Source organism: Myxocyprinus asiaticus, chromosome 17 (genome assembly GCF_019703515.2).
Source record: "Myxocyprinus asiaticus isolate MX2 ecotype Aquarium Trade chromosome 17, UBuf_Myxa_2, whole genome shotgun sequence".
NCBI classification, from domain to species: Eukaryota; Metazoa; Chordata; class Actinopteri; order Cypriniformes; family Catostomidae; genus Myxocyprinus; species Myxocyprinus asiaticus.
The window spans coordinates 30,098,042-30,125,807 of record NC_059360.1 but is presented as its reverse complement, the minus strand read 5'-3'; the positions used below and the strand labels follow the sequence as shown (position 1 = coordinate 30,125,807).

The window sequence follows — 27,766 nt, the reverse complement described above, 5'->3', positions numbered from 1 at the left end:
AAGTCATACACATGTGGGATGGCATGAGGGTGAGTAAATAATGAAAGAATTTTCATTTTGTGTGAACTATCCCTTTAACAAAATGTTCTTTCAGAGTAACATTACTTTGACAAAGGACAGGACACATGTAGCACAGATGTAGAGGCACACAAAGAAGTAAAAAATGAACACAATATAATTCATTTTAAATAGTCATCCCTTTATTTAGAGTGCCACACCACTCGGGTTATTGTCATGGGAAAAATGAGGTCCAATCAATGAAGCAAACACACAGCTCACAGAAAAACCAAGTTTCCATTTTCTCATTAAAAATGTCAGTCCTGGCCACAATATAGATGCTCTACCCTCACAGAATTTCCTCCTTTTAAATTAACTTGGTGATAAAAATCATTACAGAGTTAAAAATAGAAGCCCTGCAAAAACTTTATTCTTTATGGTCAAGTATCATTTTGTCTTTTTCCATTTTTTTTTTTTTTTTTCACATTTTATTTTTATAAAATGGTTGATATTTGATGCTACCAGATGGCACCAGACTGGGTGATCTCTCTTCAGCCTTTCAGCTTCACTCTGCAGAAAAATAACAGGCATGAATTACCATTTATCCTATTACTTCAATGTTACTACACAAAACCATGTTGTTCTGTGGACCAAAAAAAAAAAAAAAAAATAGGGTATTTCTAACACTAGATTAAGGGTATTTCTAAAGTTTTGGAAAAATAAAATTTTAAGTCGTAATTTTAAAACTAACAAAGAAGTATAGTAACTTTTGTAAAAATCCTGTTTTGCCTTGTTTTGTAATATAACAGATCTAATATATGCCATTTACTTTGAATGTGTATATCTGTTAGTAGCATTTACCAACTTAAGCATTAAGTCTTAGTCTAAATAATACTGTTAATATTGATTTGAGTTTAAAACAACCTGGGTGCATGATAACACTCATTCTATATTTGTGTTAACACCCCTGACAGTAGTGTGCATTTACAAATGTGAACTCTGCAATAATCGCCACTTTTCTTTATCAAACGCAATGTGTCAGACTGTTCTGATCAAACACCAGCAGCCTTTTTTCGAGTTTAATATGAAACCACTACAAAATTGTGTGGTTATTATGACACACAGCAATAATGCATTAATAGCGATGATAATAATAACAATAGTTACTCATCATGATGTTGCAGCAGCAGTCGAAGTGCTGACTCCCACTTTCTGTGTGGCATCTTTCTTGGCTTGATGAGCCTGAAGCACTGCGACAGCCTCCTCCACCTAAGAGAAAAATAAAATGATCAGTCATGCAACTGTCTAAACCATGTTAACCACAGAGATACATGGCTCTAACTCTACTAATTAACACAAGTTTAATTAGATCTACTTCTAAACAGAGCTGCAGTTCAGTGCCAGTCTTTGCACAGCATAAAACTTAATACATATACATATAAATGGGAATAATTACAAGCCTTTAATAATGCAAAGCCTATTGACTCAACCAGGGGCATAATATTATGTGACATAATATTATGCCCCCAGTTGAGTCAACAGGCTTTGCATTGTTAAAGGCTCATGATTATTCCCATTATTGCAGACAACAGAAATTCTGTTACAATGTCTGTTACTGGAGATGTTTTTCACAGTTATTGATTGTCACCTTGGAGCGCAAAGACTCATGGGACTCCAGCATGTGCAGCAGCTCAGAATTATCGATCTCAAGTAGCATTCCTGTAATCTTCCCAGCTAGACTGGGATGCATCGCCTGGATGAGAGGGAACAACCGCTCACCTGAAATTAAACACAACAGGGAAACAGGACCGACAAACAGTATAGTTAAAGGAAAGAGCTGAATAAGCAAGCCTCTCTATTTTCAACAAGACATGTAAGTAAACATTTAGATACAGGAATGTTTAGAAAGGCTGAACATGCTTAAAGCTTCCTCATCTCACCAAGCATCTGTTTCTGTTCCTGAGGTGGGGCAGCAGCTAACATGGAGGCAGTTAGGGGCTCTTGACCTTGCACATGAACTGCAGGCTGAGCCTAAGGAAGAGAATAAAATACAAATTCACAAAACAAGGATTTGACTTTGAATTACATACATTTTTCAAATCTATATCTTAAAGGAATAGTTCACGCAAATATGAATATTCTCTCATCATTTACTCACCCTCACGCCATCTCAAACTTTTATGGACATCCACAGAGTCTGTGGAAGATTTATAGTGAATAGGGATTAAACCACTCTAGTCGTATAGATTATTTTTATGCTGCCTTTATGTCCTTTTTGGAGCCTGTAATTTTTGGACCCCACTGAGTTACATTCTATAGACAAAAACATCTCATACATTCTTCAAAATATCTTTCTTTGTGTTCTGCAGATGAAAGAAAGTAACACGAGTTTGGGATGATGTGGGTGAGTAAATGAAGAGAGTATTTTCATTTTTGGGTGAATTGTTCCTTTAATTTTTATTTTCGACTCTAACATTAATTCTAACCCAGCCCTGAATAAACCATAAACTGGTCCTAACCTTTAACTAAACCTAATATCTAACCCGATCCTTTTAAGTTTGAAACCTTTGTTTTCAGTTTAATAACATCATTGTTATATCCATAGTATGCAGTTAAGGAGAGTGGTAAAACCATTGCAAAACTTACCCTAACACTGCATAGCACCTAGTATCCTTGACTTAGTCTACAATAATATGCTTCTCCAGGTCATATAAAAGCAGCCATTTCATTTGATTTACAATATTTCAATGCTGACTACAGTCCACAACCTCTGAAACAGCACAAATGGCAAGCTAGAATTCGCTTTGTATTTGCAATCATTTAGGCAGACACAACTGAAAAGTTTAGGCAGTTGTAGTTAACCTCCTGAGAAGCGAACGTGACTGCTGTGTGCATTTTCCATTTGCCTCTTTGATTTGTAACTAGAAGAACCAAATAAACATAAAAAATAAAAAAAAATGTTTTTCAAGAGCAAATCATTTTCCTAAAAATGTTTGTACACATATGTGGACAGCGGGACTAAGTTGTGAAATTTTGAATGAAACTAAACTATAGAAAGTCAGATTATTTTAAATCAAATAGTTTATTATGTTTCCAGGAGTGTTGGTTATTGATGTTTTTCAGATGTTACAACCATTACATCAGAAATTAACATAATTAATTCTGATTCAAAGTAATGGCCAGCATCATCCAATCACTGCCAGCAATGTTCAAATAAAATTGTTGTTTTGTTGGCATTTCTCCCAAGACAAAAACCGCTGTGATCGGCACCATGTTGTTTTGTCACATGACTCCGTGCATCGAAAGTTTAACCCTTCACTGACAGCACAGTGTCTCCTGAACTGAGATCAGCTGGTTTAAATTAATGTAAATTATGCGTTGCTTATAGCGAAGCCAAAATACAACGTCCAAACAGGGATCACAGAGTCCTTATATTATGTTTTGTCTGTTTTATTGGAATACTAAATATTCATATATACCTGTTGCAGAGTAATGGGCTGCACTACTTGAGGCTGGGTATTTCGTATGTTGGTGGCGTACTTGTATGGGGGCATGGCACGTGGGGTCGGCACCCCCATGGCAGGGCGGGGACCCATTGGTTGGCTGGTGCCTCCTAGCAGCAGGAGGAGATAAAAAGTGTTAAAGCTATGACCAGGACAGGATGAACCCCAAACAAACATACATTCACAAACAGGTTATACTTGAATGTGTAGTTGTAATTACACAATAATTAGATAAATATGAAAAGTTAATTAGCTAAACTTAACTGATAGATAATAGATATAGATTATTATTATGTCTCAGAGCAGTATACCATTGTCATTGAACAACACATCTTTAACCAGCTAATTCTGCTAATCCTAAAAACCGAATCTACTAAAAATTCTCAGGATTCTAGTCAGATTTAATCTAAGTCTGGAAAACTGGCCTGAGGTCTTATAATAGGGTATCATCACATCATTATTGTGTGGGTTTTCTCACCCACTCTCTGTGCACCTGTGGGGATTCCACGTAGGCCTTGCATGGAAGCACTGGGTGCCAGGTGGCGGATGTTGGTGCGGGGCCCTGCCTGGCGCAAGGAGCTTGGCATGCCCTGGAACCCTCCCTGACCTCTGCCCCCCTGCTGCTGCCAGCGAGGGTTTGGACGCATCTGGTTTGGTGCATAGTATGTCGTTCTGTTCTGAGCCTGTGATGTATTTAAAAGAAGATAAGAGTTAATCATTTAAAGGAACATTTTCTTTTAGGTCAGGAGAGGTGTATTCTCAAAGGAATAGTTCACCCAAAAATGAAAATTCATTCATTCAATTCAATTCAATCAGTATTTATTCATCCTCATAATTTTTTCTTCCATGAAACACAAAAGGTACAATGTGAAGAATAGCCTGGCTACTCTTTTCCTTTTAATGAAAGTGAATGAGGACTTAGGCTGCCAAGCTCCGAAATGACAAAAAAGCACCATAAAATTATCATTAAAGTTGTCCATAACGTACAAATAAGGTACTATGTTCCAAGTCTTCTGAAACCATACAATAGTGACTGTGTGAGGAACAGACCAAATATAAGTCATTATGAAAGGGATAATTTACAGTCAGCTGGTTGTTATCGCAAAATAAACCCTGACAGGGTGATCAGGATGTTGTATCACCCTGAAGGGGTTTATTTTGCTATAACAACCAGCTTTATTACACAGCTACTAACCAACTTAATAAATAAATGGACATAAGATATTTATTTGCATTTAAATTATGTAATTGTGACAAGAAAGAAATCGCTGAACAGCTGAATTCCACCTCTAGTTTGCATCAGAGTTCTGTTGGTGTTTATTTTGTGAAAATGACCGTCTGACTGCTCATTATCCAGCTTATTACAAGACTACTAGCCAAATAAATAAATAAATGGACATGAAACATTGATATGAGCTTAAATAATTTTATTAACTTACTTGTATAGATCGCAGAGTGATACGAAAAGTAGGAAAGATGATTTGCAATACCCGGATGACCGGTCTGATATGCCTTAATCCTCCTATGTGTGATTGTTACTCAGAAAAATTAGACTGCAAGGGAGTCACGTGACGCCATGCGAGGATCGAACGTGTGAACGACGAGCTCTGCGCACTTTGCTAGTTTTAATACTTTTAATGACATAAACAGGTGAGATTCAATACACTCTGTTCCATAACTGTTCTAAGAGGACAATATGTCAAAGAATTCAAAATCCTTGGGCTCTGGAGACATTAAAAGACACTTACGTGCTCAAGCTGATGCCCCCGAGCAGGCCGCAAGCCTGGGAGTTGACTTAGTCGGGGAGGTGCAGGAAATGTGGCGAGAAATGCTGAACATGTCGGCAATGCTGATGAAGGTCGTTGCTGACTTGAAGGACCTTGCTGTGATATGTCGATCAATCACTGCCACGGATGCAAAGTTCACTGATGTGGTTACAAGAGTGGGGGATGTCGAGAAACGGATCAATTACCTGGAGTCATTGGAGAGGGAATTATCTGTTAATCTGCTAGCGATCAAGGTGGATTTGGAGCGTGTCTGGGAGAAGTTGGAGGACATGGAGAACCGTAGCCGGCGGAATAACGTCCGTATCGTCTGAGTCCCTGAGGGAGTAGAGGGACAGGATACGGTGAAGTTCCTGGATGGGCTCCTTCCGAATCTGCTCAATATAGCAGGCCATAAGATGGAAATCGAGCAAGCTCACAGGGTTGCTGCTCAGCAATCCGCAGAGGGAGACAGGCCCCGATCAATTCTGGCCGAATTTCTGAGATCATCCAATAAAGATCTTGTGTTACGCGAGGCGAAGAGTAAAGGAAGGCTTTCTTGGAAGAACCACAGCATTTTCTTGTTCCCAGACTTTGCAAATTCGACAAGAGAGAAACATGATCGATTCAAGGAATGCAAGAAAGTTTTACATCAACAGAAGGTCGCTTTTGCACTGATATTCCCGGCCAAATTGAGAATACATGCTAAGGATGGCCGTAAAATATTCACATGCCCACAGCAAGCGATGTCCTTCATAAAGTCAATGGAGTAAGTCATGTTGTTGCACTCACATTGTAGCTGAGTGGACTGGCTCACTGAACATTCGCTTGACTGTTTGAGGAATCTGCATGCTCTTTTTGTGCTGGTTCTGCCTAGAGGCTGGAGTTTATTTTGTAGAGTAACACACCTTCAGGACAGTTTTATGGATGAATCTACACGCTCTTTGTGCGTATTCCGCCTATTGGCTGGAGTTTGTTTTAAAGATTATCTTTTGCTGTGTAATTCTGTCCCACAAAATTTGTATAGAAACACCAGACTTGAGCAATCCGTTGGCAAGGTTGTCGCGGGGGTTCTTGTAGGCGTACATGGACTGTTTGAGTTTGGAAGGATGGACGCCAGTTGGCACTGTCGTGCGCGGGGTTAATGTGCACGTTTTTCTTTTTCTGTTTGTTTTGTTCTGTGAATGTTCGGGTTTTGATTGTTGCACTAATGTTGGAATGTGGTCTTTATAATCTTGTTTTTGACACAATCTATTTTTTTAATGTCAATTGTTAATATGAGTGAATTGTCTCTCTCCTCATGGAATGTGAATGGGTTGGGGCACCCCATAAAAAGAAGGAAGGTTATTTCTCTTCTTAAACGTAAAAAATATGATATAGTGTTTCTTCAAGAAACGCACCTTTCTCCGCAGGAAGCTGAAAAATTTGGGAAGAAATGGGGTGGGCATGTTTTTTATAGTGCTGGCTCGAGAAAGAGCAGGGGAGTCATTACACTGATAAGTAAACATCTACAATTCAAATGTCTCAAACAGATTAAAGATAAATTAGGAAGAGTCATTATTGTTTTAGCTGAAATTCATGAAATTCATTATTTTGGCTAATATTTATGCACATAACATTGATGATCAGGGCTTTTTTATAGATCTTGAAGGGATGTTGCAAGCCGCTGGCACCCCTCTTGATATAATATTGGGAGGAGACTTTAATCTTTTGATGGACTCAGTCCTTGATCATAGTGAAGCAAAAGTGTGCAAGCCCCCTAGAGCAACATTGACGCTTCACAGGATGTGTAAAAATCTTGGTCTTACAGATATTTGGAGACTTTGAACCCATCTTGGAGGGACTATACATTTTTTTCATCAGTCCATAAGATGGACTCTATAATAGATTATTATTATTTTTTTTTATATCTAAGTCCCTCATTTAATTTAGCTGATTGCTGAATTGGAAACATTTTAGTCTCAGATCACGCCCTGGTGTGTTTAGAGGTGTTGCCACATACAGAGAAAAATAAATAATATAGTTGGTGCTTTAATGTATCCCTTTTGCAAAATCCTGAATTCCAACAAATGCTAAAGGCTGAAATCAGTGTTTATATGGAGACCAACTGGTCCTCAGTATCCTCTGTGGCCGTGGTTTGGGAGGCACTTAATGCGGTTCTTAAGGGCCGGATCATACATTATGTCTCATTCACCAAAAAATACAAAGCACAAGAACTCGTGGAATTGGAAGGGAATATTAAAAGTGCCGAGGCAGAGCTGAAGTGGCGAATGTCATCTAATGGCCTCAGGGAATTGACCCGATTCAAATACAGATATAATGCTATTTTGGCTATTCAGGGCAATACAGTCATACTTTGAGTTGAGGGACAAGACAGGGAAACTTCTGGCTAGATAATTAAAACAGAGAGAGTCTTTTTACTACCATTCTCTCAGTGAAATCTGCTGGTGGTGAAATATTTACCACAGCCATTGATATTAATAATTATTTTAAAGAATTCTGTCTTGATCTCTATAGTTCCACGTCTTCTTCTACTGATGAAGATATTAGAAACTGTGTGGAACCATTATAGAACTTCCTAAACTGACGAATGAGCAAAAAAATTCTCTTGAATCTGAGATAACCTTGGAGGAGCTTTTTGAAGTAATTAAGGCCCTGCCTACAGGCAAATCTCTGGGGCCAGATGGATTTGCTGCTGAATTTTATAGATCTTATGCTACAGAACTGGCTCCACTTTTGCTAGAAGTTTATATGGAATTATTAAAGAATGGAAAGCTTCCGCCAACCATGACACAAGCCCGGATCAGTCTGATACTTAAAAAGGACAAAGATCCAAGTGAGTGTAAGAGTTACCGTCCAATTTCCCTGACCAGCTAGACGTTAAAATATTGTCAACATTTTGGCTAACCGATTAAGTAAAGTTATGATACCTCTTATACATATAGATAAGGTGGGGTTTATTCGGGGCTGTAACTCTTCTGATAACATTAGGTGTTTCATTAATGTCATGTGGGCAGTGGCGAACAATCAGACTCTGGTCGCTGCCATCTCACTTGACGCCGAAAAGGCATTTGATATGGTAGAATGGGATTATCTTTTTAAGATTTTGGAAATGTTCTGGTTCGGGAATACTTTTATTGGGTGGATTAATGTACTTTATAGACAACCGGTAGCATAGGTTCAAATGAATGGATTAATTTCAGATTATTTTATTCTGGATCGGGGCACCCAGCAGGGTTGCCCTCTTTCCCCCTTATTGTTCTGTCTTGCCCTGGAACCATTAGCAGCCGCGATAAGTAAGGAGGATGATTTTCCAGGGGTGGTAGCGGGATGTATGTCACATAAGCTTTTGCTTTACGCAGATGATATTTTATTATTTGTCTCCGACCCCACTAGATCTATGCCTTGCCTCTACTGAATTATTCATTCCTTTTCTAAGTTCTCAGGATACAGAGTGAATTGGTCTAAATCCAAAGCTTTTGTTCTGACAGCTACTGCCCGGTAACGGCTTTTCAGCCGGTCGCCTTCCAGTGGCCCAAACAGGGCATTAAGTATTTGGGTATTTTATTCCCAGCAAATTTGTGTAATTTAGTTAGAGTTAATTTTGACCCTTTAATAAAAAGTTTTTCGAGCAATGTGGGCAGGTGGGCTTCATTACATTTATCTATGACTGGGAAGGTTAATGTTATTAAAATGAATTATATTCCAAAATTCAACTACTTGCTACAGTCTCTCCCTATAGATGTCCCCCTCTCTTATTTCTAGCAATTTGATAGCATAGCAAATTCCTTTATTTGGAATGGTAAACATCCCAGATTACATTTCAGTAAGTTGTATAAGCCGACTGACAAAGGTGGGCTAGGCCTACCAAGATTTTGCATTCAGTCTCAAACATTTGGCTCATTGGTTGCTTCCACCTGAGAGAGCTCTTCCCTGGTTTTGTATTGAACAGGAATTTCTTGCCCTTATTTCGCCATTGCAAAGCCTTTCTATCAAACTAACCAGAGAAGTTAAGTTACACCCCGTTATCTCGCATTTGCACTCGGTATGGACAAAAGTGTCGAGAGTGTTTAATTCTGACATTTATTTAAATGTTGCCTCGAGCATATGGCTGTACCCAAAAGTATGTATTAATAAGTCCCCTTTCTGCTGGTCAGAGTGGATTGTGAGGGTGGTTAATACGCTCGCTGACCTATATGAGAGTGGAGTGTTGAGATCCTTTGAAAATATGGTTCAACATTTTGGGAGTCCCAGGTCTCAATTCTTCAGGTATTTACAACTGCGTCACCTGCTCTGTACTATTTTTGGGAGTAGCATACACCCCCCTAAAGAGGCAGATTATCTGTGAGTGGTGATTACTGCTTTTAGAAAAGGTCATGAGTCTACATCTAGAGATGCAAGGGTGTGCCTTAAGAAATTTATGATTTTACATTGATTCTATTGGACCACCGCTAGATTGTATAGGCTTGGTCTTAAAGACACACCTACCTGCTGGCGATGCCAATCAGAAGATGGGGACACAACCCATATTTTTTGGTGGTGTGTTAAGATCCAAGAATTTTGGTTGAGGGTTCAGAGTTTTATGTGTGACATACTGGGCACTCAAATTTCACTTTGCCCCAGACTCTGTATTTTAGGCAATGGGGCGGTCATTAATATAGGGGATAAATACATAAATAATTGGGTCCTAGCCAGCATTATGATCAGCAAACTGGTCATTCTTAGGGGATGGAAGCCGGCTGGAGCGCCCTCATTTCAAGAGTGGTACACAGAGATGGGCAGGGTAGCGGCATTTGAAGAAATGTCATATAGAAGGCTAGGCAACCTAGAGTTATTTAATAAAAAATGGGGCAGCTATTTAGCCTTTTTAGAAGGCTCTTTTAGAAGGCTTTTTTTTTTTTTTTTTGCATGTATACTCAGGCTTTGACCACAGGGATATTTGTTGAGGGTCAGGGTGGGGTTGGGGATTGGGAGGGGGAAAGGGAAATAATGGGGTTTAAGGGGGATAATGGTTGACTATGTGCATATGTATTTTGCTTTGTTATGTGTTATGTTTGAGAATCAACCAATAAAAATGTTAATCTGAAAATAGACAGATTGCTAGATGGCGCTATTGACCAATCAGAATCTGAATGAATCATTCAGATCAGTTTTGTGAACTGGATCAATACATTCTTTGAAAAGATCCAACTCAAAACAAAGATTTGTTAATGATTTGGACATTGCGACTTCTCTTGACAGCTCCAGTTCATTATATGGAAAAGAGTTGCCAGAATATTCTTAAAAAATTGACGTTTTGTGATCCACAGAAGAAAGAAAGTCATGCAGGTTTGGAACGACATGAGGGTGAGTAAAGAATATTTATTTTAAATGGTTAATCTGCTCTTTTGTCCATAAGTACAGTCTGTATATTTGATGAGGCATACACAACACTCAACTTACCTGTGGCACAGCTGGCATGAAGTATCCGCTGGCAGGCTGGAACTGGTTGATGATGGCATTTGCAGGCATGGCCCTCATGCCAGCGATACGCTGCATGTACTGGTTGGTCAGATGAGCTTTTCTTTCCTCTTTACGCTGTGCCAGAGCCACGTACAATGGTTTGGAGCCCACGATACGCCCGTTCATCTCTGTCACTGCCTTTGTGGCCTCCTCAGGTGAGGAGAAACAAACAAAGCCAAAACCTTTGGACCTGCCATCCTCCAGCATCACCTACAGCAAGATATATATTGTGTAAGATTTCAGGCCTGTCTGCACTGTTCACCTGCCTCATGCAAAACACATCTGGATCATCTCATATAAAAAGAATCCTGCATAAATTTAGCAAATTCCTTCTGGACACAGATGCTGATATCATTTCTGTTTACAATTTTGGTTGGGTTTATTAGAACCTGAAAGTGTTTCACAGAAATAGACTGTAAACACATTGTCTTTGACCTTTGACCCACCTTGGCACTGGTGATGGAGCCGAAAGGAGAGAACTCTTTACGAAGTTTTTCATCGTCAATGGTGTCGTCGAGATTCTTGATATATAAGTTTACACCCTGTAAACAGAAATATACACACATATTGACAAAAGCCACTTATTTTTAAAAACACACAAGCACACACACAAAAACCCTGCGTTCCAAATGGGATAAATATGCCTCGTTGGGCACTTGGAAGAGAGAGCAATAATGCCCAGTGTTGGGTAAATTACAAAAAAAGAAATCCACTACAAATTACTAACTACTTCTCTAAAATTATAATCTGATTACTTTAATGATAACCTAATTGAAAAAGTAACTACATTTCTAATTACATTACTTTTAAGTTACTTTCTTAAACACTTGCCACATACATTTTGTTTCCGCTCAACAAATTCAAAATAATGTCTATTTTATCCTTGTTCGTTATCGCACACCCTTCAGCTGTCACGGAAATGCCAACAGACATACATAAGAACATATGAATTCACATTTTAATTGTTTTACACATAAATCATATATTTTTTAGAAATATTTGTAACCCAAGGAATGTACTTAAAAGTAATTACTTTAACTGAAAGTCAGTAACTATAATCTAATTACAGGAATTTAAAATGTAATGCATTACACAACGTTTTGTGCCTAAAAGTAATTATATTACAGTAACTAATTATTTTGTAATCTAATTACACCTAACACTGATAATGGCTGCCAAGTTGAAGGGTTGTTCCAAACCGAAGTGCTCATAAATAGCTGCTTCGAAGCGCCCTTTGAAACAAATGTTTCTTTAGGGTTTAACTGATGGACACTTCGCTGCCAAGACTGGAACATATACTGTACATTTGTTACTGCATAATATTTTTATTAAAATAAATAAAACAAATAAACAGAGAGTCTTAAAAAGTTTTTTGGGCAAAAAAACTTTGACATTTTGCATTCTGAAATTAGTTAGTAGTTAGGCAAAAATCAAGTATAACGATTACTGATAAGGTGAAAGTGATGTTCATTAGCATCAGCCTTGTGCAACGGTAACAGCGGCTCCTTTGGCTTGGATAGATGATGTTGAAGTGTGTTCCAAATAACCAATATTTTTGAGCCCTACATCCTTCAACCCTCTGAAGCTCTCACTCTGGAGGGTAAACAATTAGGGCATAGGGATGAGCCCTTCGGAATGGAACACACCCAAAGACACACCACATGCCAATTCATGTACCTGGTATCTGCTGATTCTTTCCTGTTTGAGTTGTTCAAACTTCCTCTTAAGTTCTGCTTGTCTCTCCATCTTTTTCTGAGCTCGGGCAACGAACACTGTCTTACCGTTCAGCTCTGTGCCATTCATCTCTTCCACAGCCTGAGACAAAAATCCAATCAAAATTCATTAATCTTTCTTTTTCTACACCCATCTGTCAGACCATCCATTTAAAAATCAATCCATCCAACCATCTGGGCTGTCCATGATATCCAGGTGTTAAATTGGGGCGGAATGGTAGTTCGTTCGTCACATTCTGTTTTCTGCAGGCAGGCTCCAATTCAGTTTTTAATTCATTCCGTCTGTATTTAGTGAGTGTGCTCACTCAGAAACACCTTTAAATTTCTTTAAAGTTAACTACATAAGCATTATGTTTCCATCTGGTCTGTGTCGGAACCTAGTCCACTATATTCGCCTTGAACGGCACAGTTTTAACATGGTGTGTCGCACACATGCTCCGCTGCCCACATCTGTTCCCTTAGATCACAAATTAATGTGCAACCAGTGCTCCAAGTAGGAAGAAATGTGTGGTGGCAGCAATTCTCCCTCCTCAAAAATCCCAATTTAACCCCTGATAATATCGCCAGAGTATCACCCATTACACTTTCAGCGAACAATTACAGTACAGGGCTCATGAGGCTTTTAAAGACATTCTACCACTTACTGATTAGCTGATTTTCTTTCTTCATTCTGATTTCCATTCATTCTAAAACTTGCAACTTAAAGGGGTAATTCACCCAAAACTTAAATTCTGTCATCGTTTACTCACCTTCACCCACCAACACATACAGGTGCATCTCAATAAATTAGAATGTCGTGGAAAAGTTCATTTATTTCAGTAATTCAACTCAAATTGTGAAACTCATGTATTAAATAAATTCAATGCACACAGACTGAAGTAGTTTAAGTCTTTGGTTCTTTTAATTGTGATGATTTTGGCTCACATTTAACAAAAACCCACCAATTCACTATCTCAAAAAATTAGAATATGGTGACATGCCAATCAGCTAATCAACTCAAAACACCTGCAAAGGTTTCCTGAGCCTTCAAAATGGTCTCTCAGTTTGGTTCACTAGGCTACACAATCATGGGGAAGACTGCTGATCTGACAGTTGTCCAGAAGACAATCACTGACACCCTTCACAAGGAGGGTAAGCCACAAACATTCATTGCCAAAGAAGCTGGCTGTTCACAGAGTGCTGTATCCAAGCATGTTAACAGAAAGTTGAGTGGAAGGAAAAAGTGTGGAAGAAAAAGATGCACAACCAACCGAGAGAACTGCAGCCTTATGAGGATTGTCAAGCAAAATCGATTCAAGAATTTGGGTGAACTTCACAAGGAATGGACTGAGGCTGGGGTCAAGGCATCAAGAGCCACCACACACAGACGTGTCAAGGAATTTGGCTACAGTTGTCGTATTCCTCTTGTTAAGCCACTCCTGAACCACAGACAACGTCAGAGGCGTCTTACCTGGGCTAAGGAGTAGAAGAACTGGACTGTTGCCCAGTGGTCCAAAATCCTCTTTTCAGATGAGAGCAAGTTTTGTATTTCATTTGGAAACCAAGGTCCTAGAGTCTGGAGGAAGGGTGGAGAAGCTCATAGCCCAAGTTGCTTGAAGTCCAGTGTTAAGTTTCCACAGTCTGTGACGATTTGGGGTGCAATGTCATCTGCTGGTGTTGGTCCATTGTGTTTTTTGAAAACCAAAGTCACTGCACTCGTTTACCAAGAAATTTTGGAGCACTTCATGCTTCCTTCTGCTGAAAGATGCTGATTTCATTTTCCAGCAGGATTTGGCACCTGCCCACACTGCCAAAAGCACCAAAAGTTGGTTAAATGACCATGGTGTTGGTGTGCTTGACTGGCCAGCAAACTCACCAGACCTGAACCCCATAGAAAATCTATGGGGTATTGTCAAGAGGAAAATGAGAAACAAGAGACCAAAAAATGCAGATGAGCTAAAGGCCACTGTCAAAAAAACCTGGGCTTCCATACCACCTCAGCAGTGCCACAAACTGATCACCTCCATGCCACGCCGAATTGAGGCAGTAATTAAAGCAAAAGGAGCCCCTACCAAGTATTGAGTACATATACAGTAAATGAACATACTTTCCAGAAGGCCAACAATTCACTAAAAATGTTTTTTTTTATTGGTCTTATGATGTATTCTAATTTTTTGAGATAGTGAATTGGTGGGTTTTTGTTAAATGTGAGCCAAACTCATCACAATTAAAAGAACCAAAGACTTAAACTACTTCAGTCTGTGTGCATTGAATTTATTTAATACATGAGTTTCACAATTTGAGTTGAATTACTGAAATAAATGAACTTTTCCATGACATTCTAATTTATTGAGATGCACCTGTAGTGATAGGCTCAGTCACCGTTCACTTTCATTGCATCTTTTGTTTTTCAAACAATAAAAGTGAAGGGTGACTGAGCCTTACATTCAGCTTAACATTTCCTTTTGTGCTCCACAGAAGAAAGAGAGTAATTTGAATTTAGAAGAATTTCAATCATTTTTGTGTGATGTTACCCCTTCAGACTTCTACTACCGAAGATTTCTGACATTCTGAAGCTCTCTGGCTTTACTGTACCTTGTTTGCATCCTCATGCTTCTCGTAGCTTACAAAGCCAAATCCACGAGATTTCCCTGTTGGGTCAGTCATGACCTTCACACTCAGTGTTTTACCTGCAGGAAGGAAAAAATATGGACAACTTTGTCAAATGCGCTAGAGAAGGTTTGTTATGAATGGCTTAAAGCAGTGGACAGCAGGGAAAAAACAATGCTAAATCTGAACAATAAAATACAATTACAAACTCTATATGGAGTAGAACCTGCAATGCAGTGATAAACAGATTCTCAATCAGTAGGCGACCACCACTACACCCCCTTTATTCTCTCAAACCCACCATATTTATCAAAGAGCTCCTTCAGTCTCTCATTATCCATGTCTTCTCCAAAGTTCTTGATGTAAACGTTGGTGAACTCTTTGGCTTTGGCTCCCATCTCTGCTTCTCTCTCCTTCCGGGACTTGAAACGCCCCACAAACCTACAAAAAGCAGAGGAAACAAAGACAAGGCCAACGTGACTGAAGCAGAAATGCAATACGGACTCAGACCAACAGCTGTAGGCTAACTGCAGACACAAAACAGCTGCAGCAGAGATGAAAGAGACTTATAAACACAAACAGATATGGTAGGAGACTGCTGGTTTGTATGATAGACTTGAGAGGGCATTTTGTCATTTTTGTTGTTAAGTTATAAAGAAAACCCTCATTATACTACACAGACAACACTAAAAAAAATCCAACTACCATTTTATCAGACAAAATATTTTAAAAGTTAATAGAACTCTATTAAGAAAATGTTAAGGTTACTTAATAAAAATCAATAAGGTCAACTTTTATGCTATTCAGTGGGATCAACTTAAATTTTTAAACAGTGAGAACATACAATGTTAAGTTTGGTATTGAAGGTAAAACTTAGAGTAATTCTTCTTCAATAGTCATGAACATCTGTTAAAGTCATTAAAAGGTCCTAACAAATTCATGGGTCAGAAATGTGGGAACTTTGTTAGGCTATGAACTTCATACTTTTGCATCTGCTACTGAGCTTGTCAATTGGAGAAGCAATTATTCTGGAGGCAATACCCACAATGCCTTGTGCTTGAATATTTTTTATGTGTGTTTGGTCAAAGCATGGTGGCATATGAGGACAACTAATTGTTGTTTAGAATTAATAGATAATAGTTTAGCTTTATTTAGTGTTTTTAATGATGTCTTGCTGTAAAAGTGTGTAATTTTTTAAGTTCTCTCAACTTCTGTTTTTTTTTTTTTTTACTTTGAATCTTAGACACTCATGAATTAGTCCACCTATTTAAGAGATCAATGCATGAACTATATGCACTGGCAACAAAATGTGTGTGTTATGTGTGTGAGTTTCTTCTGTGGTATTATGGTCCTATATTCTCTTCTACTCTACTCTCTCTACTCTATATTAAAGATAAGAATAACTGTCTTTTAAACTCATGTTTAAGTTCTTTGGTGAATGTGTCTTTCTCATACTGTGCATCAGTATTGCTGTCTGCAGCTCAATTAAGGATAAAAACAACAGATCAACAATAGTTGAATCTTTTGCTTTTTTATACCATAAAACTTTTGCTAGTAGGCCTATTCTCACGCCACATGTTTAAAACCAGCAATAACTTACACATCTTATGGACAAAAACATTAAAACAAATAAAAATAATATCTATCTATCTGTATCTATATCTATCTATCTATCTATCTATCTATATATATATATATATATATATATATATATATATATATATATATATATATATATATATATATACACAGTATATTTACTGCATATACTGTATATATACTGTATATATATATATATACTGTACACTGATGAGCCATAACATTATGACCACTCACTGGTGAAGCGAATAACATTCAAGGTCTGGGTAGATTAGATGGTAAGCAAACAATAAGTTCTCGAAGTCAACATGTTGAATGCAGGAGAAATGGGCAGGAGTAAAGACCTGAGCGACTTTGACAAGGGCCATATTGTTATGGCCAGATGACTGGGTCAGAGCATCTTTGAAATGGCAAGGCTTGTGGGGTGCTCCGGGTCAGCAGTGGTACATACTAACAGTGGTCCGAAGAGGGACAAACCACAAACCGGTGACAGGGTGTTGGGCACCCAAGGCTCATCAATGCTCAAGGGCAACGAAGGCTATCCCATCTGGTCTGAACTGACAGAAGGTCTACAGAAAGTCACAGAAAATTTTAATGATGGTTACGGGAGGAATTTGTCACAACACACAGTGCATCGTACCCTGCTGCGTATGGGGCTGCGTAGCCACAGACCGGTCCGAGTGCCCATGATGACCCATGTCCACTGTCGAAAGCGCCTGCAATGGGCACGCGAGCATTGGAAGTGGACCTTGGAGCAGTGGAAGAAGGTCACCTGGTCTGATGAGTCGCGTTTTCTTTTACATCACGTGGGCGGCCAAGTACATGTGCACCATTTACCTGGGGAAGTGATGGCACCAGGATGCACTGTGGGAAGATGACAAGCCAGTGGAGGGAGTGTGATGCTCTTGGCAGTGTTCTGCTGGGAAACCCTGGGTCTGGCCATTCATGTGGACTTCAATTTGACAAGAGCAAACTACCTAAACATTGTTGCAGACCAGGTATACCCCTTCATGGGAATGGTATTCTGTGATGGCAGTGGCCACTTTCAGCAGGATAATGCACCCTGCTAAACTGCACACATTGTTTGGGAATGGTTTGAGGAACATGAAGAAAAGTTGCCCTGGACTCCAAATTCCCCAGATTTCCATCAGGGATGTGGTGGACCAACTCCATCCGGGATGTGCTGGACCAACAAGTCTGATCCACGGCGGCTCCACCTCACAACTTACAGGACTTGAAGAATCTGCTGCTAATGTCTAGGTGCCAGATACCACAGGACATCTTTAGGCGTCTTGTAGAGTGCATGCCTCAGCGGGTCAGCGCTGTTTTGGCAGCACGTGGAGGACCAACAACATATTAGGCAAGTGGTCATCATTTTTTGGCTCGTCTATGTATATACAGCTCTGGAAAAAAATTAAGAGACCACTCCAAATGTTCAGTTTCTTTGGATATACTATTTATAGGTATGTGTCTGAGTAAAAGTCTATAAACTACTGACAACATTTCTCCCAAATTCCAAATAAAAATATTGTCATTTAGAGCATTTATTTGCAGAATATGACAACTGGTCAAAATAACAAAAAAGCAGTGTTTTCAGACCTTGAATAATGCAAAGAAAACAATCAATAATTGGCGGAATAACCCTGATCTTCAATCACAGCTTTCATGCGTCTTTGCACGCATTCCACCAGCCTTTCATATTGCTGTTGGGTTTTTTATGCCACTTCTGGCTCAAAAATTCAAGCAGGAATTCAACAGACACTGGAATGGAATGGCTGCCATACATGTTGCTGATTTAAGAAACATTTGGAGTGGTCTCTTAATTTTTTCCCAGAGCTGTATATATATATATACAGTATATATATGGTACATTTTAAAACATGCCACACAGATGTCTGCTCCGAAAACAAACCCAGACTTCAGCTCTACATAACAACAATGACTGACAGGGAAAAAGAGAGGCGGTGGAACATGCTTTTACATCAATGAAAGTTGGTGTACAGATGTAACAACGTTAAAGAAGATGTGCTGTCCTAATTTGGAAGCGCTCTTTATTAACTGTAAGCCTTTCTACTCGCCACGGGAGTTTTCCTCGTTTATTCTGGTGAGTGTGCAACAGCTGGCTGATCAAATCACAGACACAGAACAATAATACCAGGACTCACTTATTATTATTCTTGGGGATTTTAACAAAACAAATCTCACACGTGAACTGCCCAAATACAAACAGCACATTACATGCCCAACCAGAGACAGAAATATACTGGATCACTGCTACACAACAATAAAGGATGCATATCGCTCTGTTCCTAGAGCAGCTTTGGGACTATCTGATCACTGTCTGGTTCATCTTCTTCCAACCTACAGACAGAAATTAAAATCTGCTAAGCCTGTAGTAAGGACTGTTAAGATATGGACCAACGAAGCAGAGCTGGAACTACAAGCCTGCTTAGCCACAGACCTGGATGAGCTCACAGATACTGTTACATCATATATCAGTTTCTGTGAGGATATGTGCATTCCTACTAGGACTTATTTAATATTTAACAATGATAAACCATGGTTTACAGCGGAACTCAGGTAGCTTCGTCAGGCCAAAGAGGATGCTTACAGAGTTGGGGATAAAGTCTTAGTACAATCAGGCCATGAACACACTGAATAAGGGAATCAGAGTGGCTAAAAGAAGATACTCTGAGAAGCTGAAAAACAAGCTTTCAGCTAACGACCCTGCATCAGTGTGGAGTGGCATGAAACAACTTACGAATTACAGGACTCCTACCCCCAACCCTGTGGTGGACCAACAACTGGCTAACGACCTGAATGTGTTCTACTGTAGATTTGAAAGGCCCAATCTCACACCCCACACCCACTCTGACCTTCACTTCACACAAAAACCAATACCTCCTGCAACCCCCCACCCGCTACCCAACCTGCACTTAAGATCTGTGAAGATGATGTGAGCCACGTCTTTCGAAAACAAAGGATAAGGAAAGCACAGGGCCCAGATGGCGTTTCACCTGCATGTTTTAGATTATGTGCTAACCAGCTGGCCCCCATCTTCACACAGATCTGCAATAGATCACTGGAGCAGTGTGAAGTCCCATGCTGCTTCAAACATTCCACTATCAACCCCATCCCAAAGAAACCAAAAATCACAGGACTTAATGACTACAGACCTGTCGCCCTGATGTCTGTGGTCATGAAATCATTTGAGAGACTGGTGTTGGCCCACCTGAAGGACATCACTGGACCCTTTCTAGATCCCCTTCAATTTGCTTATCGAGCAAACAGGTCTGTGGATGATGCAGTCAACATGGGATTGCATCATATCCTGCAACATCTGGACAGACCAGGGACATATGCAAGGATCCTTTTTGTGGTCTTCAGTTTGGCTTTCAACACCATCATCCCAGCTATTCTCCGGACTAAATTACACCAACTCTCTGTTCCCATGTCTATCTGTCAGTGGATTACCAGCTTTCTGACAGACAGGCAGCAGCTTGTGAGACAGGGGAAATTCACATCCAGCACCTGTACAATCAGCACTGGTGCCCCCCAGGGATGTGTGCTCTCCCCACTACTCTTCTCCCTCTACACCAACGACTGCATCGCCAAGGACCCCTCTGTCAAGCTCCTGAAGTTTGCAGACGACACCACTGTCATCGGCCTCATCCGAGATGACAATGAGTCTACATACAAAAAGGAGGTTAAACAGCTGGCTGTCTGGTGCAGTCAAAACAACCTTGAGCTGAACACACTCAAAACAGTGGAAATGATTGTGGACTTTAGGAGGAACCCCCCAACATTGTCCCCCCTCACCATTCTAAACAGCACTGTGGCAACAGTGGAGTCATTCAGGTTCCTGGGCACTACCATCTCACAGGACCTGAAGTGCGAGATTCCATTGCGAAAAAGGCCCAGCAGAGGTTGTACTTCCTTTGCCAGCTGAGGAAGTTCAACCTGCCACAGACGCTGCTGATATAGTTCTACTCAGCGGTCATTGAGTCTGTCCTCTGCACTTCAATAACTGTCTGGTTTGGTTCAGCTACGAAATCAGACATCAGAAGACTACAAAGGAGAGTTCGGACTGCTGAGAGGATTATTGGTTGCCCCCTGCCCACCCTTCAAGAACTATACACTTCCAGAGTGAGGAAAAAGGCTGGAAAAATCACTCTGGACCCCACTCACCCTGCCCACTACCTTTTTGAACTGTTGCCTTCTGGCCGATGCTTCATAGCTCTAAGCACCAGAACCGTCAGGCACAGGAACAGTTTTTTCCCCCAGGCTATCCATCTCATGAACAGTTAAAACTGCCCCTTTGAGCAATAATTAATGTGCAATACACAGCTTAGTCTTTTTATATTATCCAACACATCCTACCTCTTCTGCCATTACATTCCCTTGCACTGTACATAACCGATTTGTAATTAGATTTGCACTACGTATGTGTGTGTGCGTATGTATGTATGTATGTATGTATGTATGTATATATACTATATATATATATATATATATATATATATATATATATATATATATATATATATATATATGTATGTATATATGTATATATGTGTATATGTATGTGTATATGTGTATATGTGTATGTATCTATGTATATATACTATATATATATATATATATATATGTGTATATGTGTATATGTGTATGTATGTATGTATATATACTATATATATATATATATATATATATATATATATATATATATATATATGTATATATGTGTATATGTATGTGTATATGTGTATGTATGTATGTATATATACTATATATATATATATATATGTATATATGTGTATATGTATGTGTATATGTGTATATGTGTATGTATATGTGTGTGTGTGTGTGTATGTGTGTGTATATATATATATGTCTATTGTGTATTCTATATAAACTTTTCCTTTTCAATATTTATCTATTTGTTATTCAATTTTAATTATTTTTTAAAAGTCTTGTTGCTGTTTTTTGTATTGTTATGTACTGGAAGCTCCTGTCACCAAGACAAATTCCTTGTATGTGCAAGCATACTTGGCAATAAAGCTCATTCTGATTCTGATTCTGACAAAACTACATAGTGTCCTGGTAAACCAGTGCTTATCCTTCCTGTCACTTGACTCTGCTCAGACACTTACACTTTGCGGTCGTTCAGTAGCATGCCATTCATCTTCTCGATGGCACGGTCAGCTGCGTCCTGAGTCTCGAAATGTACGAAGGCGTAGCCCTTAGATCCATTCTCATCACACACCACCTGTTAATCGGATATGGAGTTAGACTGCATCAATAGACATCTTTGTCTTTCCTTATACAACTGTTCTACCAAAGCTCCTCTGTTCTGAAACATGTTTTTATAAAATTATTTTGTGTGATTTCTTGTTTGAATACAGCAATTAAGGAAGAAGCTTATTTACAAGCTTGACAAGCCCTGTCAAGTGTAAACACGATGGCGCCATCAAAACAATGCTCTGTTTGTTTAGGTGGTCCCGTTAACTTAACCAATGGTGTGAATTTTGGGCGGGACTGCCTGTTCGAAACAATTTGAAACTGTTTGTTGTCCCTGATGCCATCGAAATTACACACTTCACCTGTAAGCTAAAAGTAACATGCTGTATATTCAAAGAGTAATACAACTTCACCATATTAAAAGCCATGTTAATTTAATTCAGAATGCCCTATAAAAAATTTATTTTCAATTGTGATCCACAAACACTGATTTCCTAGTACATAAATAAAAAAGCAACTTATTTAATGTATCAGTTATCTATCTTTAATCGAAATATTGCTCCTTACCTTGCAGGAAAGGATGTTCCCAAAAGCAGAGAAGGTGTCATACAGGGCCTTGTTGTCAATGGACTTGTCCAGATTTTTGATAAAGACATTTCCGACTCCAGATTTCCTGAGTGACGGATCTCTCTGTGACCACATGATTCTGATTGGCTTTCCTTTGACCACATCGAAGTTCATTGTGTCCAAAGCTCTCTCCGCTGGAACAACAAACACAGATATGTTATAACTCTGCTATACTGTACTCTGCTCTTCTGTTAGACTGCTTAAACTACTAACAAATATTAGAGTATTAAGACTAGTCTTCACCTTCACAATGCTGTAAATGCTTATTATTGATTAAGAATCTGTTTGTTTAGTGGCCATGTTAAGGTCTGTGCTCAAATATATTAAACAGCACAAAGAACAATCTCAAACAAGCTTGAAGCTTGTTAGCTGATAATAAATAAATAAATAAAACCAGGAAACTGTAATCTAACAAATCACAGGATTGTTAAGCACACTGCCTGGACAGTGACTGGCCATCTATTGTAATGCATTATTTCTGTACCTCATAGTCCCCCACACACTAAGCACTAAAAATGTCTGGTGAACAAAATGGAGCAGCCTCGTCTGTGCTGTCATCAGCAGTTTGCAGTGTGATTGTACTGAACATGAAGCCAGGGCCAGTGGGATCACCCAGAGAGAGAGTGAGACCATTGCTAAAAACTTTCAGCCTACACTGAACAATACACACAACAAGTTGCCTAGGCTTTAGAAGTATTATCTTAGATGTTATTATTTAAAAAAATAATAACAATTATATGTGCATATATATATATATATATATATATATATATATATATATATATATATATATATATATATATATATATATATATAAAAACTTGTGTTTTATGAGGACTGATTGGTTGGACCAACACACACACACACACACACACACACACACCCTAATGGACAGAGTTAAAGTTGAAGACCTCACTTCTTCATGTAGACAACTGGAGTTGCAAGCCATCAATAACTACTAAAGCCTGATATATATGAGCATGGTTTCTCCAACACACCTCAGAAAAACAGGCACAGTGCAGGCAGACTCATTGGCTCTATATTTAGCTGTGTTGGGTCCTTTGAGCAATGTGCTGGCAGGCCAGGCAGCATGTGTGCAGGGCTCTGTGTCCATTGATGGGGCTCAGACACTGTAATGTGTGTGGCTGAAGCTTACCAGTGCCGGCAACTGTTTACAAATGCAGCTGTTAAATGCTAAAGACCAAACCACGCTGCCCTAGCAAACTAGAACTTTTGCCTTCAGTGTAGCTAAAGGCCTGTAACTTTAGAAAATGTATATGTATACTTCAATAGTATGTTGCTATACTGTGCAAAAAAATATGTTTAATTACAATCTAAACAAATTTCATGTTCCTCCCTTCAATTTTTACCAACAGCTTTTGCTGCTTATATGCAAACATTGACTATCAGTTGCTGATATGAGTTTCTAAATGAAGGTGAGTGAATTCAACTCAGACCTTTTAACCTTTGTGCAGTGAAAGAAGAGGGCAGAAGCAGGAAAGAGATGTTTCCGAAGCATATAGCACAGGATCGTTCAGAGCAGTGCATACATACAGAATCTATCTCTCTCTGTTGCCAAATTTTACTATATCATGTTTAAAGCTATGAGGATGTTTCGGCATACTGGCCTATCGGGTTCTTAGAAGAAGGTCTAATATAAGTAACAGCAGTTGTAAGCATTCTCAACATATTTCATCAGGAGCTTGTTTTAACAGTGTCGTGGTGGGTGCAGATACAGTAGGGCTTCAGACCTCACATGGCTCTTTTAAAGCAGATTGTGTTGGCTATGATTATATGTAGACAGTGGTGCTGGTGTTCCCTCAGTGACACAATAATCATGCATTAAACCACAGTTATTTTTTTTGTTTGTTTTTTGATTTATTTAAAATGTATTTATCTTTATTAATGCATTTTTTATATTTATTTTTTATTTATTCAGTGTATATATATATATATATATATATATATATATATACACACACACACATACATACACACACATATATACATATATACATACACACACACACACACCCCAATCTACCACAACATTAAAACCACCTGCCTAATATTGTGTAGGTCCCCCTCATGCCACCAAAACAGAAGAGAAGAGAATAGAATAGCATTCTGAGATTATATTCTTCTCACCACAATTGCACAGAGCGGTTATCTGAGTTACAGTGACTTTGTCAAATATATATATATAATATATATATATATAAAATATATATATAAATATATATATAAAAATAAGCAACTTTGTACTTTCCTTAAAAGTGCATTGCAAAACAGTGCTCTTAACTGTGTAGCACAAAATGGTTTAAAAGGACAGAAAATTCCAACTTAACACTAATTCTTTTTATCTAATTTGGATTGTTAGAAATATGAAGGTGCTTCACAATAGCTTATCCCCTTCTGACACTTTAAATAGCATAAATAGGTCATGCTAGGTTACAAAATGTGGGTTAACACACACACACACACACACACACACACAATTCCCCTAGATATACATCTACTGTATGTCTGATATCAAGGTTTATGGTAAATGCAGGCCACTTTGACAATGTGGATCAAACAGCACATTAAATTCTAGACTAATTCTTTATTCTGATTATAGACTACTATGAGTGTTGAGCTTTTACAATTTTTCGCCACTTTCGCTCAACTTAAAACTCTCTGATTTCTTTAAAGGGAACATCACTATTTTTCTCAGTGTGGTCAGTAAACCCTGTCTTCATAATAGCCAAAATTAGGATAATACAGTCTTTGTAGGTGTTATGTAGCCTACTGTTGTACCACTGCACAATTGAGATATACATATGGCAACAACACAAATGAGAGAGAGATTGTACACGGATTAAACGTGTGACACATTATTCCCGTTACTCTGACAGCTCTCTGTCAGAACATTTAAAGTCACACACAAGGGCGGAGGACAGGGGGGCTACCCGTCGTGTCTTACCATCCGCAGGCTGCTGGAAGTTGACGTAGGCATAGCCCAGCGAGCGCCGGGTGATCATGTCCCGACACACGCGGATGGACAGCACCGGGCCGGCCGGACTGAATTTCTCATACAGCATAGCCTCCGTGATATCAGGATGCAGGTCGCCCACATAGAGAGAAGCCATCGGATAACTCCCCGCGGTGGCTGCGTTCATGTCTCGGGTTCGTTCAAGCCTTTGAGCTCAGGTTTTGTCTGGGAAATAACTAGTGCTGAAATGACTGTGCGTAAAGAGTGTCCTAGAATTAGTGGGAGAAATCAATCGCGTCTTTTTATCCGCTACGAAAAAAATTTCGATACTCTCCAAAATAAATAAATGATCACGACAGGAATGACCAGGCGTCCAGACGCGTACCTTGAGAGAGGATTTTGCTTCAGAAAACTTCAGGACAGTTCGCGACCTTGTTTTTTCACAAAATAATAATAATAATAAAATTCAATAATAAAAAAAAAACTTGCCTTTTTTAAAAAAAAAAAAATAACACGATTTTTGGTTTAAAAGGTAGTTATTTTTTTAGATTTTCGGTATTTTGTATTTTTTATATCTTTTTTTCTTTTTTTTTAAAGGTACGGTAGAACAGTGAGTTGTACACTCACGGTGTGGTGGCCAGGGAAAGAGGGTACGTTGGGAAAAGCAGGGGGACTTTATAGCTGGAGCGGAGGAAATAGCAGCCAGGGTCACACTCGGGATAACAGAAAAAAACATGCGCTCCGAGCATGCGGTGTACAGGACAGCATATTCATGCACCGAGTCAACCACCCTGTGTCACATACAACAGCGACATCTGTAGTTTACTCATTTACTCACTTTCATGCCGTCCCAGATGTGAATGAATGACTTTCTTCTGCTAAAAACAAGGATTTTTAGAAAAATTCAGCTCTGTAGGTCTATACAATGCAAGTGAATGGTGACTAGACATTTCAAGCTCCAAAAATCACAAAGCCAGCATAAAAGTAAACCATAAGACTCCACTGGTTGAATCCATATCTTCAGAAGCGATATGATAGGTGTGGGTGAGAAAAAGATCAATATTTAAGTCCTTTTTTTACTATAAATCTTCACTTTAATTTTCACTTTCACATTCTGAAAGTGAAAGTGGAGATTTATTGTAAAAAAAGGACTTAAATATGGACCTGTTTTTCACCCAAAGTGATTGCATCGCTTCAGAAAACAGATTTAACCACTGGAATCATATGGTTCACTTTTATGCTGCTTGTATGTGATTTGTGGAGCTTGAAATGTCTAGTCACCATTCACTTTCATTGTATAGACCTGCAGAGCTGAAATTCTCTAAAAATCCTTGTTTTTAGCAGAAGTCAGTCACATCTGGGATGGCATGAAAGTGAGTAAATGGTGAGAGAATTAATTTTTGGGTGAACTATCCCTTTAAATAAACTTCAGTTACGGAAATGGTCCTGCACGCTTATTCTGGTTTCAATACAAGTCTAAATTGACAGCCTTTGTGGCATAATTTTGATTACCACAAATCATTTTGACTTAAGGTTTCATATGGAAGTTTCCATTCAATGGAAATGGGGCAAGTTTATGCAGGGTTTAAAAAGGCAGAAATGTGAAGCTTATGATTTTAAAGCCCTCACAAAACACTGTATATGAATTCTGTTAAAACTTGAGCTGCAAGTTGTTTAAACTTTTTTTAAAACAGTCATTTGACAGTTTTCACCATTATGTCATCATGGCAGTGAAGTTGTAACGTAAATTGGATGTAACTGCACAGAAAAGGTTTGTAAATTGTATCACACTAAAATAATGTTAAGATGCATACTGTTTATGTCTTGTAACATTTATGGATGACCTCATTCACTTCCATTATAAGTGCCTCAATGTAACCCATGTAAGATTTATGCTTAAGACAGGTCAGTGTATTTGTGGTAAGCAACATTATGCACAAATGCAGTCAACTTAACAACCCTAGACAACTAGGGTGATTCTCTCAAAACCGGTCAAATGTTGTGGTCATATTTTACTCAAGAAAAGACCATTTTGCATAGAACATTGCACATTGTCTAAGATTTTCATAGTTAAGCACATTTTACCCAATTCTCATAACCATAATGTGGCAAATAGATGGCTATTATGACTTATTACCACGATGTAACCCCGCCCCAAAAAAAAAAAAAAAAAAAAAAGTCAGGACTTTGTGGCGGCAAATTGTTTAAAAATGGATTCCTCATGCTCCATGAACCACT

The 27,766-nt window shown here is 38.8% G+C and overlaps 1 protein-coding gene across 2 annotated transcripts; it reads right to left on the bottom strand.

The window, feature by feature from the left end:
* Positions 1–178: 178 nt before the first annotated feature.
* LOC127455529 (polyadenylate-binding protein 4-like) lies at positions 179–26,171 on the bottom strand. 2 transcript variants are annotated; one of them, XM_051723505.1, is made up of 14 exons: positions 25,520–26,171; positions 22,495–22,688; positions 21,840–21,955; positions 15,389–15,528; positions 15,073–15,167; positions 12,443–12,580; positions 11,212–11,307; positions 10,706–10,975; positions 3,979–4,183; positions 3,477–3,610; positions 1,938–2,028; positions 1,646–1,776; positions 1,165–1,266; positions 179–567 (listed from the first exon to the last, which is right to left on the bottom strand). In XM_051723505.1, the coding sequence occupies exons 1-13, from the start codon at positions 25,713–25,715 to the stop codon at positions 1,168–1,170; spliced, it is 1,905 nt and encodes a 634-aa protein (XP_051579465.1). In that variant the 5' UTR covers positions 25,716–26,171; the 3' UTR covers positions 179–567; positions 1,165–1,167. The 2 variants fall into 2 exon arrangements, with proteins under 2 accessions (XP_051579465.1, XP_051579466.1); XM_051723506.1 differs by having other exon boundaries at positions 3,994–4,183.
* Positions 26,172–27,766: the final 1,595 nt, after the last annotated feature.

Bases quoted from the DNA above. Each gene is read 5' to 3' on its own strand.
- LOC127455529 (XM_051723505.1), bottom strand. From the start codon at position 25,715: ATGAACGCAGCCACCGCGGGGAGTTATCCGATGGCTTCTCTCTATGTG. The intron at 4,184-10,705 runs GTAAGTTGAGTG...AATACATCACAG, and splicing joins TCATGCCAGCTGTGCCACAG to GCTCAGAACAGAACGACATA. The intron at 1,267-1,645 runs GTGACAATCAAT...TTTTTCTCTTAG, and splicing joins ATGAGTCTTTGCGCTCCAAG to GTGGAGGAGGCTGTCGCAGT.